This window comes from Nilaparvata lugens, chromosome 6, assembly GCF_014356525.2.
Source record: "Nilaparvata lugens isolate BPH chromosome 6, ASM1435652v1, whole genome shotgun sequence".
Taxonomy (NCBI): domain Eukaryota; kingdom Metazoa; phylum Arthropoda; class Insecta; order Hemiptera; family Delphacidae; genus Nilaparvata; species Nilaparvata lugens.
The window spans coordinates 2,789,110-2,810,470 of record NC_052509.1 but is presented as its reverse complement, the minus strand read 5'-3'; the positions used below and the strand labels follow the sequence as shown (position 1 = coordinate 2,810,470).

Genomic DNA, 21,361 nt, shown 5'->3' with positions numbered 1-21,361 from the left:
TATAGTTATAAAGAAGATAGTGTTTTGCAAGTGGAAGATGGAAGTTAGAATTAGTGGAAGTTAGAAATTGTTTCTGCTAGATTTGTTAGCAACCGCGGCTTAGAATTTAGTTGTTTGTCTTGTTTAAACGACACAACTTTGCTAGTGATAACATAGACTCATCACAATAACTGTTTCCTTTTTATTATATTGTCTAATGGAGGTTTGAATAGTTATTAGAGTAGGCCTGCAAGAGTAATAATATTATGATGATGAATAATATCGGAAGAATAATATTCAAATGGATTAATTAATAAATGAATTATTCTCTCAACTTTCTAATACATGGTAAAATTTAAGGCTAGTTACACACACACCGATTTTTGGACGTACGATTTTTTGTCATCCTTAAGCTGCGTTTACACCGAAGTATATAACAAAATGTTAATAACTTAATCCTTATAGATTCTATTAGATTGTTCATAATTTATCATACACACGATATGTGTTTGTCAAGTTCTGTTTAAACTAATAGAATCTATAAGGATTAAGTTATCAACATTTTGTCAATAACTTTGATGTAAACCCAGCTTTATAATTTCTAATATCAGAGCACCGAGCTTCGCTAGTTATTTTTATTTATTGATAAACAGAACACAATTCTCTAAAATGATCGTGATTATATTTCACAGCTGGCTATATGTCATCTTATCAATTTCGGGGATGCGATATTTTTATTTTTTACATACTCGCTTTTTTATTATTCACAGCTGTTTTAGCCAAGGATGAATAATCCTTTTAATGTCGTTTAGCGAGTTTTCCCAAGGATGAGACCTAGTACAATCGAATTTTTATATCTTAAACCTACTATGTTCTAAATTTCGTGAAAATCGTTAGAGCCGTTTTCGAGATACGTTGAGCATAAATAACCAGATATAAATAATCATAAATAACCAGATATCAAAATACAGTAATTGCTCGCTCAATATAATAGGATTTGATTAAACAGATGATGTTTGTCAAGTCCCGTTTAATCTGGTGGAATTTATAAGGACGGCAAAAAATCGAACGTCCAAAAATCGATAAATGTGTAACTGGCTCAACGTTTCTGGGAGAAGCTAAACTACTGTATTCCAATAAATTGTATACACTGATCAAGAATAGCCTGCTATCTATTCTATACTATAGCCTATACTGTGTAGTATCAATTCAAATTCCATTTGTATTTTTTTTTTCAAGTTGAATGAATTCTTCTATTATTTCAGCATGATAATGTAAAGTATTAGTTTCTGAAGTATTTTATCTCCAATATATTTTGAAATTCAGAAACTATTTCGAAATGATCCATTTAGATTGAGCTGCATGACAAATAATCTACAATGAAATATCTTTTTATGTGATTAAATCTATGCATCCCATTCAAACAGTATGAGGAGATTGAATTCATGGATTAAATGAAGTTTTACTAAATAATCACAATAGCTTATTCAACAAAACCATGCAATTTATGATAATAATGGTATTCAGAATGTTCTTGTTGGATTGCATGGGCATGATACCTTCCTGATATCCATGAGTTGAGAATGTATAGAATTCACGGCAGAAGTGATACAAAATTCAAGGTTTATAACATTCATAAGAAATTCAGTAGTACCTAGCTGTTATCGCGTGTTGCATGATCCATTAATGTTTTACACCTTCCAGAAATATTTGTCATACAATTTTATCCTTGTTACTAATTTGGCTGTACTTTTATCTACCATCATATTTTTCAAGCATGTTACTGATAAAGAGTTGATAGAATTGGCTAACTCGGAGCTCGCTGACTCCATGTTAAACTCTGCCGTATGAATCAAAACTGCTCTGATCGATGTAGTATTGATTCATATGGCAGTTCAACATAGAGTCAGCGAGTTCCGAGTTAGCCAATTCTATCAACCCCTGATAAACACTATTGGTGTGAGCAGATAAGGAAAATCAAACTTTCATTTGTAGATTTCAATTAATTTTAGTGATACACTCTCATCACTGTGCATGCAGACTTGATTCTCTACTATTTATTATTAATTTTTCTGCATACCAGAAAATATACGATAAGAATCAATAAAATATATCTATTGAAAATAGTATATTGATATTACAAATCAAAAAAATATAAAGACCTACATTTTCTATTGGAAGATCTTAATTATGAGAATTTCATTGAAGGATTACTCTGTATTTTATTGGCTAAACTTTTCAATGTAGACTTATTGTCATGCATTATCGCTGATGAACTTCAACAGTCAATGTTCCTGAATCCCAATTTCCTTCTAGTTGATAGTATCATTTTCATTTGATTTGATTGAGTACATTTAGTTTTCCATATGAATGAATAACTCAATCGTTATTTCAAACATACTCACATAATACCTATATCATCCAATCAATATTGGAACAAAATTTGCAACTAGAGCTCTAAGATAATTAAGTTATCAGATTACGATCTAAGATTAGTAAGATCAACATCCAAAGGCAAGCCTGAGCACAGGTATAAATGCATGCATAACATAAGGGCCTCATTACACTGTCATATGCATAATATGACAACATATTTTATCAAATCTTTGATGGTGTAATATATGGTCATGAATATATCTTGTTTGATAGTATTATACGAATCTTATAAGTAATCGTATCTTTGATAATGATGAGTCAAATATATTTTATTATTACCAGAGAAACAATAGCATAAGTAGATATCCCATGGTATAGGGCGTTTATGTCGCAACTTTTACTGTTATCTCAAGCCGATAGCTCATTAAATTCTTTTTCGTGAAGCTGTGTGACACTGGAAGTCTCTCATATTGTGCCGTTCATACACTTTCACCTCAACAAAACAGTAAAATTCGACAATAACCAACAGTAATCGGCATGAGATAACAGTAAAATTTGCGATATAGACGCCCTACACCATGGGATACCTACTTACGTTAATGTTTCTCTATGTTATTACTGTGTAATAGGGCTCTCATACATGGAAAAATAATATTATTATGAAGAGCAAGCACAGTAATGTAGTGATATCAAGAAAAGAAGAACAATACTCCACTCTAATATTTATAATTTCTATAACTTCCAAATTTAAAAGCACTCAGAAGCTATAAAAATTATAGGAATTATTTTAAAATATAAAACTCTTCCACTATAGTAAGATTCACTTTAAAATGTCAGCATTTCCTATACATATATCGTAGATTTAACCAATTTTTAGCCAAAATTTAACCAACGCTGACAGTTGAAAGTGAACCTTACAATAATACATTGTCTGCTACAGTAAACCTGTGAATAGTAATTTATTTTCAATCATGTACAATCATTATATTCATATGAATTTTTATCAATTGATCATTTTTTAATGACAAATCTACAAATTGGAATAAATAATACTGAATTGACTTTTGGGTGCTATACAGGTGCTGACCAAAGACAGTGTGACAGTGTCTGTGGATGCAGTGGTGTACTACAGGGTGTCCAATGCAACCATATCGGTGGCGAATGTGGCCAACGCGCACCACTCCACGCGCCTACTTGCGCAGACCACACTGCGCAATGTGCTTGGCACCCGGCCGTTGCACGAGATTCTCAGCGAGCGAGAGGCTATATCCAACACTATGCAGGTTAGTGAAGGACAGCAATTATGATAATAATCTTCTTCTTCTTCTTTCAATCAGGGATTAGGCTATTGCCTGTTCCGACTCACATTCAGCTTGTAATTAAAATAAAAAAAAATAATAAATAAAATCTATAAATTAATAACACCAATATAATCTAATGTGATATCATCATAAGCATCACTACAATCTACTGTTTTTATTTTATAATAAATATAATGATCATTGCCATATTTTTCGTGGCCTGCCTATGTGTCTTTTGCCTACCGGTTTATACTTGAAAATTCTTTGAGGAAGACTATCAGCTGACATTCGTTCCACATGCTCTTTCCATTGCTGACGATAATATGCAACTCTCTCATTCAGGCAGAAGATATTCAGCTCTTTCCGTATATCCTTATTTCTGATGTGATCTCTTCTGTCACAGCCCTTAGTTCTGCGAAGAAATCTCATCTCAGCTACCTGCACTTTACTCTCAAGTGGCTTTGATGTTAGCCACGATTCACTACCATAGAGTAGTAGTGGAGCTGCCATTGTCTTATAAAATTTCATTATCGTGCTATTATTATGATAATAATTAATTCCAGTATTCAATGGGAGCTATACAAAGTGACTCACGAAAGGTGTGACTCACGAAAGGTGTGACTCACGAAAGGTGTGACTCACGAAAGGTGTGACAGTCGAAGACCATGAAATTTGCAGCAAAAAATGTTCAGTACAATTTCCTATGTCGACCTTAGTTTTCGAGATATATGGATTTTTCGATATTTTTGGAAAACGTCAATATGTGAAACATACAATGACTATAGAAAACGTGATAGAAACGTGAGGTACTAAAATAATAAACCTCATTCCAAATCACTTTCTCATGGACAATAAGATCAGCGGAAAAATCAAACTGGATATAAAAACTGGACATACAGTAATTTCTTCTTTCATTTAGATATATGACTCGAGATTCTGCTCCAGCATTGTTTTTTCCATTAATTTTTTTCATTTTTCAGTGGACTCGCTTACCTTTATTTTGAGTAACTATTCTTCTGTTTTCTTTCTTCCCCCCATTTCCCCCTTCCCTTTTTCCCTCATCACTTCTCTCTTCTCTTCTTCGCCTGCCTATTACATGGGAAACCATAGTTGGCTAGGTATCTTCCTCTGTTTTTTTCTCTTCTCCAACACACCCAACCACAAAGCCCTTTTTTGTATTTGTAACATTTTATTGTATTTTATTTGTTTTGTAATTCTTTGTTATTTTGTTTTGTGTTTTCCTAATAAATTGAATTGAATTGAAAACTATCAGTCAAAATCTAATTCTAAGGATATGGTTGGAGAGAGAAAGACATTTCCAATAAGATTCATACAATTTGTTCCTTCGTTTAAAGTTTTTGAACTTTCTATGAGCGTTCAAACTGTTTGAAATTTGGGCTTTGGATTCGAGAATGTACTTTCTTCAACTTTGAGCGTTCATAAAGAGTTCAAAATTGTCAAACATATTTTTTGAATCCATGGCAATTGGCTGTTACACCTTTCGTTGGAACACTCTGTATAAATAGAACTAAGGACTTTTGCTACAGCAAACCAACTTTCTTCACAAAATGATCTATATTCACAAAAAAGTAATACAGCAGCAGAAACATTATATAAATAGTGAATATTCCCCACAAAGACAACAAGTTTGGGTGTGGGGAATGAGCACCGTGAACTGCATTATAACAACTGACAGTTGAAGATTACAATAAAAAACAATAGAATAAGTAAAGTAGAGTAAATAAATAAAATAGCATCTTTAGAGGATGTGGAGAGCACTTAATGTTGTTGAACCCAAATTTCTGTAGTTTAAAAAGTATATATATATATATATATATATATATATATATATATATATATATATATATATATATATAATATATATATATATATACATATAGGCTATGTATGGTACTGAAAAAAAGAAAAAACTATTAAGATAATATTGACCAAAACTAAATAGCAAAGAAAATTCGTTCATAAGAACTGTTCAAAGGACGTCAATTGTTTTCGAAAAAAGATAGATAAGATTTTCCGTTTTGGTTAGAATATAAGAAAATATGTTGTACCGATAGGAAGGAGGAAATAATTGACTTCAACTCCGTAAACAGGCCTTAAGTGAGCCTTAAGCTGCGTTTAAACCAAAGTTGTCAACAACGAAATGTTAAGCAAAAATAGTTTTCCAACGAAAAGTTTTCAATATTTGTGAATGTAGAACAACAAAAGTTGACAGTTTTTTCCGAAAGATCGTAGTCGGCTTGGATTATTAGAGGGGGCACATTTTGTTGGCAACTTTCTCAGTGTTTCTCACACTGAGTGGTAAACTAGTTATTTGTGCAACTAGTGCGCGAAGTGACAGTTTGCTGCACCGAAAGAAACGTTTACTTTGGAATGGCTTCTTGAGTGCAGCAGAGGAACTTTGCGCACGTATTTCACATTAAATTTTTCCTACAGTTACCATTGAATATGAAAAGTGGGTAATTATGGGTAAAATGATAGCTGAAATCCATCAAATGTTTGTGTGTGTGATGCTGTTATTAATAACAGCCTTAATTCATTTAAAAATTAATAATCCAATTGAAGTTGAAAATTCTCAGCCAAAGTTCTCATTTTTTATTCATTCAAGAATCAGAAAAAATACAGATAGAACAAAAAATTTGCATTCAAAATACACGCCAACAGCTGATTGGCTGAACCGAGCTGCAAGATGACTGAACACAACAAGATGGCTGAACCAACAAGCGCGCGACCTAGCGGGAAGAATCGTACCTAAGTTTGTTTCATCCAGCTAAAAAGTACTGAAACAAGATTCAGAAATTTAGATTCTTGATCAAATTACCGAGAAAAATGCTCAGAGTAAACTGAAAACTATTTATAAAAATAACATGAACAACATAGAATATTTTATTGTAGTATATGTTTTTTATTATTTATATTCATATGGATATCTAACGGTAATCATTTAACCTCAAAATTCGAGTTTTATATGTATATTTGCTACTTTTCTCATTGCTTGCAGTTGAAATAATAATTATCAATAGAAAAGAACTATTATTTATTATTAAATGATGAGAATTCATGAATGATGATTATTTAATTATTATGTTTTAGATGAACATTATTCATTTTTTGGATTTCTAGATTGGGATTTTATCATAAATGTAGGGTAGCCATTGAAATGATTCTTATCCAAATTTAACCACAGTCATTGTTATCAACTTAGTTTTTGTTTACGTGCACTAATCCTCCATATAACCCACCAACTATTTTGTGTTGCCATGTTGCAAATCTGGAGTACGCAAAGTAATACTTTGCGCACTAGAGCGGAAAAGTGATTCTTTGCGTTCTTTAATCAGTGCAGGAATGGCCACTTTTCAAGGTAACTGTAGGAAAAGAGTATTGTTACACTATGAAATAAACGTAGTGACAAGTTAGTGGTGGTGGGGAGAAGTCAAATTGGTAAAGTGAATAAGACAATAATATTATTTAGAATAAAAAATAGACTGAAGGCCTAATTATATGAAGATGAAAAGGTGGAACTCATATCAATATTATTTGAACCATGAAATAAACCTTATACAGTAATTTATTCCTTGATTTTTTCAGACCAACTTGGATGATGCAACCGAAGCATGGGGAATCAAAGTTGAACGGGTAGAAATGTGAGTACTGTATGTCTATACATACGCGTATTTTATAATTTCTATATAATAATCAACTATTTCTCATAGTAAATAGAGCTGTTAATACATTCCATTTTCATTCAGAAATAGCCTGTAATTGAATACATGAAAAATAATAATACACTTTAATAATAATTCAAAAATAAGATCTCTCAAAAGAAGATCATTTTGAGGAATTCTCTACCTACAATAACTGAAACTTCAACTCATCAATTATTATTAGTCAAGTCTCTTATTTCCTCATTTTCTATAAAATATCTAAAGGTGCGTACAGATATACGCGCCGCGAACATGAGCAATTCACTTTTAATCAGCTGATGCCAAGCTTTTTATAACTGTATCTTACCGTTTCTGTAAAAATACAGATATAGTCAGCTGATTAAAAATGAATTGCTCATGTTCGCGGCGCGTATATCTGTACGCACCTTATTATATGCAAGAAGTCTATTGGAAATTTGTGTCTCTCCTCTTCAAGCACTGATGACTCGCTTCAGAGTAGCATTCGGTTGAGCTTTGTCTTGTAATTGATTCATCATGGCTGCCTCCGTCATATCTCCAAAGCTGGCATTGACATGCCTCAGTTTCAGATTAGACTGCACCTGAAACAAACCACAAGTTTCCTCCATTCATTGATTGATAGTCTTATTGGTTTCATCCGTCTACCCACGCTTCAAACATCAGATGCACCCAAATCTCAATCAACTAATTGTTGATTATTAATCATTCGCAGCTCATCTTGACTTGTGCTGACAACTTAATCGTCATCAGTTACCGAAGATTGATTGTTTATTATTTGTAACAATTAACCAATATGAACTCGAGAGAAGATTAGTGGAGGTTTGCCTGTTATTCGTAAAATCACCTTAAGAGTTACATTTTAAAATATATTTATGCAAATCTAATGACATAACAATGAGTTAGGAAATACTACACAGTTAAGTAGACGAGAAGAGCTAACTGGATACTTGATTCTTCTATATTTCTAGATATGACAAGATTGTGATCTGTTGGTCACACAAGCTATCAGAATCCAATCGACTGTGGAACTTAGGCTCAACTCATACTACCTCGACTCAAATCGTAAGACTCCAGTAGAGGATACTCCAATCTCTCGACCTTACGACTTTCTTGCTCATTGTTACTACTTCAGTTCCATGCTACTCCATCTCTTGTAGAAATATTATTAGAAATATGAGATCCAATTCGTCACTTCTGCGCATGTAACAAATTTTATAATAATTATTATGGATATATGATCTAATCTTATTCGTATTATTGTCTTATTCGAGATGATAAAACATCACTTTCATAAAACTTGACCTCACTTTCATTAAAAGTGCATGGTAATATGCAACTTAAGTCGAGGCTCGACCAACATGTCAAGTCGACTGGTCTGAGTGTCACCATTTGAAAACACAACAACATGCTGCGTTGAGAAGATACTAGAGTTGCAGTCTCTTCTCGACTTGAGTCGCCGTGAGTGTGAGTTGAGCCTTAATCAATTATTTTGTTTGTAATTACAGCAAGGATGTGAGGCTGCCAATCCAACTGCAAAGAGCAATGGCGGCTGAGGCTGAAGCAGCAAGGGAAGCTCGTGCCAAGGTGAATATTTCGCAAAGTTTCATAAAAATATCCAACATATTAAAAGATTGTATGACTGTGAATATCATCTTCTTCTTTCAAGGTGATAGGCTCTTGCCTTATGTTCCGACTCTCAACAGTATATCAAACCTATTACATTCATCGTCATACAATGATTAGACTCTGTTGGCATGTTCCATCATCCATTCCTTCATCGTTCGTCCGACGCCTCTTCTCCCATCGGGTTTGTAGTGCCAAGCTTGAATTGGAAGTCTATTTGCTGGCATACGAAGTAGATGGCTAGACCAATCTTCTCTACTTTTCTTAAATATTTGTAATAAAGATTCCACATTCAGTTCGGTTCTTATTAAGTCGTTTCTCATGTAATCCAACCTAGTGTGACCTTTGACTGCTCGAAGGAACCTCTTTTCGGCTGCTTGAATACGGGACTTAGTTTTTTTCATTGACACCCAGGCTTCGCTTCCTAAGCTATTATTGGTACAGCAATTGGTTTGCTGAGTCTGTAGAACTTCATCTGAATGGCTTATTGTCTTGTTCTCTTCCCTATTGTTCTACGTATTGCACCACACACAGCACTGAATTTTGTCAATTTCTCTATTACATTATAAAGTAAATCTGAAATTGAAATTGAATTGTTTTACATCATACAATAAATCTACAGTATAATGAAATTGAAAATTTCCTAGCAGCTATCACATATTTTGTATTCTATTGCCATCTTTTGCGAGGTCTACCTCTATATCTCTTTTGCCTCTCGGTTGGTAGTTCAGAGTCTTCATGGGAAATCCTTCAACGGGAATCCACAGGAATCCTTCCTGCTGGCATTCTGTTGACATGCTCTCTCCATTGGTTGCGATAAGATATTATACCTTCTCGTTCATGTTGAAGGCACCCAGTTCTTGTCGTATATCCTCATGACTGTGAATGTTACATTTCAAAGTCAGTGTAACCTTCACAATAGATCCAATGTGGAGTATTTGAGTGTAAAGCTGGGTTTAAACCAAAGTTATTAACAAAATGTTAATAACTTAATCCTTATAGATTCTATTGGATTTAACGAAACTTGACAAACACATATGTTCATCATGTGTATGATAGGATATGTTCAATGTAATAGAATCTATAAGGATTAAGTTATTAACATTTTGTTATTAACGACTTAAAACGCTGTTACACAAAAATGTTCAACTTGAAAATCAATGGATTCTTGTTTTAAATAATTAAACAAATACATTAACTTGGATTCTCGTTTAATAATAAATTAACAATGGATTTGCTACTACAACTTAAACTTCAAAGTCAAGTTGGCCGTGAAAGATTTTTATTTTCAGTGACAACTTCTAAGTGGTGTAGTGCGGATTGCATAGTCAGCGCCTTTCCTAGAAACATTTCTTCCTCGTTCATATGTCTTCCATATCTATTCTATTCTATATGTATTCTATACTTTTAATAGAATAAATAGTTGAAATCAACATGCACAGGATGGAAAAAGCATGTTTGACGCATTATCACTTCTGAAAAACCAAACTGATCAACTTGAAATTTCCCAAAGGGATTTCAAATGTATCGAGGATGTTATAGGCCAATCATGGATCAATTTATTCTTATAAAACGCAGCGCAGTTTCATAGCAGCGTTCTATTATTAAATTATAATAGAACAAATTCATCCAATTCATGATTCATTTGGAGTAACGATAAAAGTCCAATCAAATAGTCTCTTTCCCTGCTGGATCTCCTTGGTCTTTGAGTAACAACCAGGAGACTTATGAATGGAATATTCTGGGTTCGATTCCAACCGTAGTCATTTTTTCTGCTGAAAATTTACAACTTCAATGAAGATTCTCCCAATAATTTTGAGGAAATTACAAATAACTGTTCTATTCTTCCAATCAATTATTCTATTGTGAGGTAAATTTGATAGGATAATACTTCCAGTAAGGTACTACAGAACTTTAATTGAAGCTAGCTTCAAGAGCTAATAATCATTGTGATAACGTTGAAGTTTGCACAGTTTCATAAGCAACAACTCACAAGCTGTTTGCCTCCATATAGAGATGAATAAATATTGAGAGCTTTTCAATATAGTCCGCCTAGGCCTACTGGCCTAGATTTTTTGAATTCATCTTTCTTGTATTTTTGTATATTTTACAAACTTTTACATTGTCTATTTTTCATTTCAGGTAATTGCGGCTGAGGGAGAACAAAAGGCGTCACGGGCTCTGCGTGAAGCATCTGAGGTTATCGGAGATTCACCGGCTGCTCTACAACTACGTTACCTACAGGTACTCAATTCAAAGTTCATTTCAATTGGAATTTTGTATTTCTTCCCCCACTTCCACCGGTATCTTGAAATATTTTATGTCACTTCAATATTGTTCAGCTCACTAGCTCATTATACGTTCATTAGCTCATAGCTCATTATTTTCAAATGAGGGATTGTGTTAGGCCTAGTGATGGATATAGTTAAGCTGCGTTTACACCAAAGTTATTAGCAAAATGTTTATTTCTCCCTTCTTATAGATTCTATTAGATTGAACATAACTTATCATACACATGATGAACATATGTGTTTGTCAAGTTCCGTATTGACGGATTTCCGTATTTCCGGACGGAAAAATGAACATTTTGTTAATAACTTTGGTGTAAACGCACCTTTAGGAATACATGGCATTATAGTCTTAGAACTTGATAATGGCATTACATAGCCGAAACATGTTATGACGACATATTTTAAGAACATATGTTCTAAATAATGTGACGACATTATCATAAGAACACAATTTTTAAAATGGTACTTGGATTTATATTTTTATTTAAATACATGGCCTCTTATGGAGCGTTGTCGACGACCGTAGGTCCTATAATAATAATATCGAATCTATTCAATCACGGTTTCAAAGGAGCTAGCTTTCCGTTTGAACCCGGAATGGAACACATCATAATAAATTTATTATAAATGAATAAATGCGACCAAACCTTCAAGTAATTGTGGATTAGCGTTAAAGGTAGATGGTGGTTAACTATATTGGCTTAGATACATTGTTAGATTGGCTTAGGTCAATCATTCTCTATATTGGCTTGGATACATTGTTAGATTGGCTTAGGCTTAGGTCAATCATTGGATTGGGTCACAGTGGAGTGGCGAAGGTGAAAGATATCAGAGATGGTGACAGTGAGTGTTGAAAATGTGTTCCATGTATTTGAATGTATCCGCTTCCTTCTACCTTCTACTATGGACGATGAACGAATAATTTTTGTTTAAACTGTATCTTTTCTCTACCACTTCTATTCTTCCTTCACCGCTCCACTATGTTCTGACACATGTATACAAGAATCATCTTTCAACCCTCTCAGATACCTTCTCCGTTGACTCCACCTTTGCCGCTGCACTATGCTCTCACACATTGTTTAAGGCTGTGAAAAGGCTAAAAGTGAACTTTCTACTGGTGATATTTTTCAAAGTTTTTCGATTTGTATATCAAGATGCTATCAAAATGAAAAAGTTATCTCAGGAAAACCTTTTTCCCGATCATTACTTTTAGAGATATGAGTCTAAATTTTTGGGACAGAACATTTCTAATTTGGTAAGAGATCCATGAGATTCAGAGGATAAATTCTACATGGTATTTTTGATTCAATAAAACAAGAAAATTCTAAAAATATCAATTTTTGAGAAAGTTATTCAATTTACCAAAAATAACTCAAATAAAAGTAAATATTTCATAACTTTATTAAAAATTGATCTTTTTAGAAATTTTTTTGGTTTATTCAATCAACAGTACCATAGAGAATAAATCTTCTGATTCTCATGGATTTATCTCTTACCGAATTTGAAATGTTCTGTCCCTAAAATGCAAACTCATATCTCAAAAGTAATGATCGGAAAAAATGTTTTCCTGAGAAAACTTTTTTCATTTTGATTGCTTGATGATATCAAATTGAAAAAAAAATGAAAAATATTACCATTTGAAAGTTCATTTTTAGCTTTTGCACATTTAATACAAGCACTACTTTTCAACACTTTCAGCTACCTTTTCCGTTGACTCCGTTGCCGCTCCAATATATGTTCTGACACATTTTTCAATACAAGCATTATTCTCTAACACTCTCAGCTACCTTCTCCGTTGCACTCCACCTTCGCCGCTTCACTATGCTCTGTCATATTTTTTAAACCAACTATTGCTTTTTAACACTAACCGAAACATGGTCAGAACTGACCTAAACCGAAACATCCGGTCTCACAGACCGGTTCTTGCTTAAAGTGTTATATTTGATATATTTTCTACTAAATATGAATTTAAATATTTTTCATTGGAAAGTTTTAATTATAGTAAAGTATAATATAGATTTCAGTTGCGAATTAAGTGATGGAAGAATAGAAAAAAAATTGAAAACATTGATATGTAATAAATGTATAATGTTGGATGTAAGAACATCAGTTACTACTCAGAACAATAATCATGGAGAAATATTTTATCAATATAGGCTTTATAGCAAAGCTGAAAGGTAATCATTGAAAAAAATAATTTTTTCATTGTTACCAAGAAACTTGTTTGATCAAACGTTTTCAGCCTCCAGTTATTTTATTAGCAAGAAAACTTCATAAATAATAACTATAGTGGTCGGAATCATCTATTTCAATTGAATGTTTATTTTGTGACACTTCATTGTGAAGCATCCTATCGATACAAGTTCCAAAGGCTGGGGCTTGCTTGTATGGTTGATAACTCATCCATTGTCATCAATTTTCCTAAACCAACGTTTTCGAAACTACAAAAATTAGTCTTCCAAATAAAACATGTCAATAAAATACCGAAATAATGAAGAGAAACATTGGAAAAAAATTGAATGCTCAAAATATCTGTTAGTCGAAACATCCGGTATTCTAGACCGGTAAAAAATGAACGTTATCCGAAAGATCCGGTAGCTGAGACCGGTACGTTTTCAATAGATTGATGTTTACTTGATAACCGTGAGTTGGGGACTGACGAGCATTGTTGGAGAATGTTGAGAAATAGTGGGGGAGAAGGTATTAGAGCGGGCAGCAATTTTTGATTCACAATTTTGCCACTACAGAAAAATAATTTTGCCTCTGGTCTCACAGACCGGTGTTTCGGTTAAACTGTTAACACTCTTAGCTACCTTCTCCGTTGCAGTCTACCTTCCCTGCTTGATGTTTTGACCCCAAACCAAGTAAATTCACATTGATGTGCTACAAGCTGAATAGCCTACCTGTTTGGATCATGATACAGATTGTAATACCTGTTTGGATTATGATAATGATATAATATGATACAAATTGTAATACATGTATGGACTATGAAACTGATTCTAATTCCTGTTTGGTAGTGAATACTGACTTCATTTCTAACTTCCAACTTTTTTGATTTCAGACTCTGAACACCATCTCAGCCGAAAAGAACTCAACAATCGTGTTCCCACTGCCGATCGACATGATGACCTACTTTATGAAAGCATCACAGCTGCGAGCATCAACCACATAGTCAGTCAGTGACGTCATAACCAGCGACAATCAACGAGACATCGGTTGTAACTTATTAGTTACAACCTACAACAAAGTTATAGCTCATCAAGTTATAACAAGTCGTTTATATTTGTTTATTACAAGTTCATATTCAATCATTAAATATGAGGTGTGTTTTTCTAGTGATGAGGTAGCTTTATGGCATTGGTTCAACCCTAGATTATAAATTAATTACTCAAATAATGAGTAAATTTTACGCATTACTTCATGAAACCGTTAATCCCTACCCAACAATACATCTTGTACAGTTGGTTCAGTTACGAGAATTAGGGCCAAGCTAAATAAATAAACCTTTGTCACCAATAAATTTGGAAGAAAAATAGCACAAGGACTACTATACCTTATTATTTTATCTGTCAATGTTATAACATCAGTGTCATTTGCATTGTAAATAAATTGATAAATTATTAATGAAAGGTATAAGGAATGAAGGAAAACTTTAAGGCCGCTGTAACGGCGCTATATATAAGGCTATGAGACGCATATAAGGCCGCTGAAATTTCAAGGTATTCCTCGTGACTCAACCATCTATAGCAATATTCTTCAAGGACTCATTCATAGGGATGCATTTCCAGTACATGATTAGCCAAATATTTCGTCCATTGGAACCTTTTACCACAGGGAATATAATATCATACAAATACATTCCTATGCTTTTTCTTTGTATCCTTTGGTACAACAGACTGATTTGTGGGGATCATGCCTACCAAATAAAATATACCCTGATATTGCCAACCTGAAAAAAGACAACCTGATATTGCCGTATGCTTGAGACAGGTTATCACGTCATCGCACGCCATCAGGAGAATGCTGACTTATCACTAGAAAAACGCATCTGTGACGTTATTAAGCTGTGTTCTGTGGATCTATGCTTTGGATTATGGGTATTATCTCAACTATTTGGTTTGATGATTAGGAGTGTAAGATTGAGTACTATTGATGTAAGGGTTGAAATTCTAATCGGTCACTAGGCCTATAATATCATGAATCATAGATGATCTGAGATTAAAGGGAATCATCAGATATAATTATGTAAAATACGATTACTTACAACAAAATTACATCATTAATCGAATTGGAAAATTTAAACTATTAATCTAGCTTCAAAGAAGCGGATGTCACTCAGCTTTATTATTTTTTTTCAATGAATTCCATGTATAATTTCGCGAATTCAAATGGATGAGCTTGGAATGTTGAAATTATACAATGTTTGTTTGTTTTATTATGATAATGACCACATGAGCTTTTTGCTAGTGTGTGGGTAATGGGAAGTGCGAGCGTGATTTATGAAATGATAAAACGTCCATGCCTATTCGATGGGATACGGCGGGATTCGAACCCACGACCAGGTAGCACTACCAGACTGAAGGACGCCCTAGTCAACTCGACTGTCTGGCCGGCAAAATACAATAGTTCATATGAAGTAATTAAAACTATAATTTAATTAATGTTGTCATGCAAACATCATAATATAGTATCCTAATACAATGCAACTCCAAGTAATCAGGTTTTGATCGTTTTAAAGAGAAATTACAATGGAGGCTTTCATTATTGAAGCATAATATATATAAAGTGAGTATAGGGACTTTTTCTCTTGATTCTCAAATTGTAATTATCTTAATACACACAAGAACCCTTCAAATATTCAGAAGCTTGAATTGAAATCTGAAAATTCAGTCAGGATCTTGATAATTACTTTACGGATTACACTTCACTTGTTGGAAAGGTTAATTAGAATACTTTTCAAGGTGATAAGTAACATTCCTACAAAAACTTTACTGTTGCTAATCCAATGTTTCAAATGTGTTACAGAAATCCTAGTGCACAGTCTTAATAGCTCACTACAATCATTCCAATGAATTATTCATAAATATCATTAACTTCATCATAAAATATGCCTGACAATTTGGGTGTCATCTTAAACATTGTTTTTACTCAAATTGTTTTCTCTGTAGTTGAATCAATAAAACTGTACTACAGAATGTGAGAATGTTTATATTTGATCAATGGTTTGATTAAGATACAAATAATTGAACGTCTCTGATTCTGTGAGAATAGATTCAAGTTATAGTATAAACAGCAACAACTTGAATGGGGAATTTTTTCTGCCTGTACGGAATATTAAAATTTTTTCACTTCTGGCTATACAGAAGCAGCAGCCAGGGCCATATGTGACTTTTCCACCTATTTTCTACACGCTGCCAATTTCAAATGGATCTTACTATTTATGATTTATCATATAATTGTATTCAGTGATGTATAACTTGAGAAATTTGGAGCAGAGCAGTAGGCTATTCAAGTACCATGGAGGGTAGGCTACTTCAAAATTATGTTTAAAAAAAAAATCAGTCACCTGAAACTTTTTCAACTAAGTTAATCTTTACAAATGGATGTAGATACATACAGTTTTTTATTGTACAAGATTCATCAAAAGTTATCAATTTGAATAAATAATTATTTTGAAAACTATATATAGGCTAACCATCGGTTCAAGCAAAGTGTGTTGTTCCGTTCCATTAAATGAACCATTTCTATAATGTATATTATATTTATAAATGTAATCAGTTCAATGGAATCTCAATGCATGAATGTTTAAATTATATATATCGATAAATGTTGGTGTAATTTTTGAAAATATTTTCCAAGCACTTAAAAAATGTTTCTCATTACAATTTAATCCTCAGTAACTGGTTTTAGTCCTTGATGACGAACAGATATATTTTTATCTGCCTCTGTTAAAAGGAATTAATGGAAGCCATTCCGCTAATAATTTGTTCTTCGAATGTACTGTAATATTAACAGAAACAATCATCATCAAGTCATTGTTATCGAAATGATCATCAGTCATTGTTTGGTTCATAAGAACTGAAATACAGTCATTATCAATTTACATTTGAAATTCATGAGTTCATACGGCGATCCAACATAATTTTATAAAAAACTACTTTTCATTTGATCAGTCATTTTATATATAAGCTAGTTTTATGTTATTGATAAATTTAATTCTGTTGTATCAAGAACAAGTGAAAAATATCAAATATTATTTTCAAATTTATGATAATTATAGGCCTATACTTTGATAAAGCTATTCACTTTTGAGCAGTTTTTTTTCATGAAGAGGATTTTATTTAATTTCAATAATAATTGAAGAGTTGTCTTCCGTTTAAGAAACAGCTTGCAGTGAGATGATCATCAACTCAAAGTAGCCTAGAAATTGTCTGAGAAGTCATTAAAAAACTCACTTATTTATCATGATCAGTGTTTAATTAATCTTTAGTCTATCATTCATTATGAATCGTCAAGTTCATAGAAAATGAATTCCTTTAATCATTACTGGTATTTTGTGTTCTCAAGAACTTTATTCGAACTGTTCATTCTATTTATTTATATTTGAAAGGCTCTCCAGTTGGTATTAATCCAATCCATAACTCATAATATTTTATTGTATAAAATCATTCCTCACTCATTGTTCATCTATATTTTATGGTCTGTGATTCTCATGATGTCAAAGAAATTAATGTATACTCTGTTGCATTAATGTATTGTTAAATATAGAATTATGCAGGTTCAAGAGTATTTAAATTGAGATATTTAAGTGAACGAGCTATCATATTTGTAAGTGCAGTCACTTTAAATTCAAATTCACTTTTAAAAACTATTGGTAGACTTGTAAGTCTCTATTATTATATCTATTGATATAAGTGGTAATTTTATATATTTTAATAGGCCTACTATTATTTATTATTGAGTTCACTCTGCACATTTTCATTAAATTCTCGAGTTGAGCCTGTTTATTTGTGTTTGGTGTGAAAATAAAATATTGAAAAAAATCTAAAAATATTTTTTCAGGAGCTATGGAATAGCTTCGATAAAGATGATTTAACCATATTTTCCTCATTCATCGTTTCAAACGTCATGTTCTCAAAATTTATTGCCATTCATATTATTATTCTAACAAAATCAAATGCAACGCCGACATCAAATTCATCCTAGTCAATTTTTATAATGTAGGTATTCTTTCTGCCCACTTTTGAAGCGCTCAATGTGTAAGTTATACATTAATAATGGATAATTATTATAATAATCGCACACACCAAGTAATATTGTAATAAGTGTGTCCAAGTTACTTTAGTGTTATAGACTAAGTTTGATACTGTACTGTGAAACCAATTGAAATATTGTGTGTAAAAATGTAATTAATATAGAGCACACAAACACTTTTAAAAATAAGTGGATAAAATAACAAGATTTCTGATAGAAATACTGTATTGAAAAATTGAGGTTGAGTGAGACCAAAATCTAAAAAAATCTATGTCAAATCTAGTAAAATGAAATATTCTTATTTAGATGCTATATTCTAGTAAATAAAATATTATTTCTATTAACATGACATTATTCTTTCTATTGGATTAAACTATTTCGACTGTGTGTGTGATCCTGTCTTGCAGGAATGCTATTATGTGCAATATTAAATTTTATTGAGTTCAATATTCTAATTCATAATTGAAAACTGATGTTCAAAGTGATATTCAATCAGAAATACTTTGTGGAGAAAAATTTACCATATCGTGGAAAATTTGTCACTCATCGCTGTGGAAACGGCACATTTGGTTAGATAAAGAAGAGAAGTAGAATAAACATTGCACAATAAAATCTACAACCTTTCTAATAAAGTATGTATCACTCATATAATGGTTCATTATCAATGCTCAATGTCTTTCAGATGAGAATCTATGGAGCTCGATTGGGTTCAATGATGATCCTCTCCTACTTTTCCATTTATTGAAGATTTTTTCAATTTACAATTTTGGAAATATCAATAGCTACTCTACTCTCTCGATAATCATAGCTATTGACAAATTAATTGAAATTTATAAATTATGTTGATTGTGGTAGGTAGCTCTTGGAAGTAATGGTATACTGAGTTTTTCAAAATGAATTCAACACTTGGGTGGATAATGATATTCAAAATTGTAAGATTTTCCACCCTCCAGATGTGTAAGAAAAAAGGTTGAATTCCAGCCCAATCCTTTTTGCTTATTCAAAATTGTGCAAATCTTTCAAATTTTCAAACTCATTTTCACCTAAATAGGGCTCAGAAATAATAATTCTATCGTTTTCATTTCCTAACTAGCAGATTAGATCTATGATTTTTATTTGCTAGATGTATTCGAAATGAAAAATAATGAATTATTGAAACTTTATTGTCAACAATGTTCAACAATTTTAGGTGGGAATATTGTTGATGTTTTATGAAGAGAGACTCCATTTTGGAAAACAAAATCAGCTCATACATCCATAACTTTTCAAAGAGTTCCAGTAATTCTTTTTAATTCTTGATATTTTTAAGTTCTCCAATTGCAATGAACCTAAGAACAAAATAGAATGTCAATCCTAACATAATTTGAGTTTCCAGCCATTGTCATCAGTGAAATGACTAATTATTCACTTTAGTTCTCAACTCACCCAATTCTATGAGAAATAATAACCAATTACTAATTTTCATAACCGATATCATTATAACATGACGGTATTCAGCCTGGTATACTCAGGGTTCATTATTGCTAACAGGATAGTTTAAAATATATTAATCCATGGAGATTCTGTTTGATTTCTCCATCAATTACGAGATATTGGATTGAAATACCTCACACATTTAGAGGAATTTTCGAAGAGAAAATTTTGTTATGAATCATGGAAATTAGTAGGAATAAATAATACAATGTCATGTTAATCTGTTCTCTCTTTAATAATATTATTGTTGGATGTTTCTATCTAATTATTGATGGAATTTCAACGTATTTCTTTGTTTCATTCTCGTTCTTGCATATAGCTCCACAATATCATTTATTCTCCGATGAATAAATCATTATTCTATATAGCTCTATTTAATCAATTCATTATGTGGTCAAATAAAAATATTATTATATCTCAAGTGTAATTAATTAATATCACACACTATAAAAACTAATTGGTGGATTGCATAAATTAATATTATATAAATGTGTATCAACAGTGTACAGTGTTTTGTAAAGCAAATTGTTGTTAAATTTATTATCAAGTGTATTGTTATATTTACAGTATGCAGATACCTTAATTATTACTATGTTATGATAAATAACAATTGGAAATATTAAATAATATAAATGTCAAACTGGAATTTGTTAATTAGATTAAATCCCAATATTTCCCCTAAGTACCTGGTATTCTAAACCCATACGGTATTAGAAGGTTGCTCAACTCCTTCGAAGTAGGCCTTCATATTGGGCTTGCGCTTTTGTAGCTCGTATTAGAGTGCTATAATATTTTTCCTACAGTTACGTTGAAAAGTGGCCATTGCTGCACTGATTACAGAACGCAAAGAATCACTTTTCCGCTCTAGTGCGGGAAAAATTTTTCTGCACTCCAGATTTGCAACATGGCAACGCAAAATACTTAGTAGGTTATATGGAGCAACAGTGCAGCAAAATCAAAATGAAGTTGGTAACAGTGACTGCTGTGGCTGCTATAGTGAGCAGAGGTGCAACGAAGCACAACGAGCTAATTATTATGCATTATATATTATAACCAACGACAACGAGGACTTTAGGATTTTAGGATTAAGGTTTTTATCAATAATAAAATTACACAGAAAAACATTTGATGCATTTCAGGCAATTTTACCCATAATTACCCACTTTTCATATTCAATGGTAACTGTAGGAAAAACTTAATGTGAAATACGTGCGCAAAGTTCCTCTGCTGCACTCAAGAAACCATTCCGCCCTCGCCTACGGCTCGGGCGTAAACGTTTCTTTCGGTGCAGCAAACTGTCACTTTGTGCACTAGTTGCACAAATAACTATTGCAAGGGTGTCTCCCTTGGAGTGGGTAGG

The 21,361-nt window shown here is 32.5% G+C and overlaps 1 protein-coding gene across 6 annotated transcripts in view; it reads left to right on the top strand.

Annotated features, from left to right (window-relative positions):
- LOC111043416 (band 7 protein AAEL010189) overlaps positions 1–20,598 on the top strand; it is a 320,350-nt gene extending 299,752 nt beyond the window's left edge. For all 6 annotated transcript variants that reach the window (XM_039429945.1, XM_039429944.1, XM_039429941.1 and 3 more), the window contains 5 exons: positions 3,435–3,638; positions 7,263–7,318; positions 8,863–8,941; positions 11,123–11,224; positions 14,336–20,598. In XM_039429945.1, the coding sequence (XP_039285879.1) occupies positions 3,435–3,638; positions 7,263–7,318; positions 8,863–8,941; positions 11,123–11,224; positions 14,336–14,446 (552 nt within the window). In that variant the 3' untranslated portion in view covers positions 14,447–20,598. The remainder of the gene's footprint in view (positions 1–3,434; positions 3,639–7,262; positions 7,319–8,862; positions 8,942–11,122; positions 11,225–14,335) is intronic.
- The last annotated feature ends 763 nt before the right edge of the window (positions 20,599–21,361 follow it).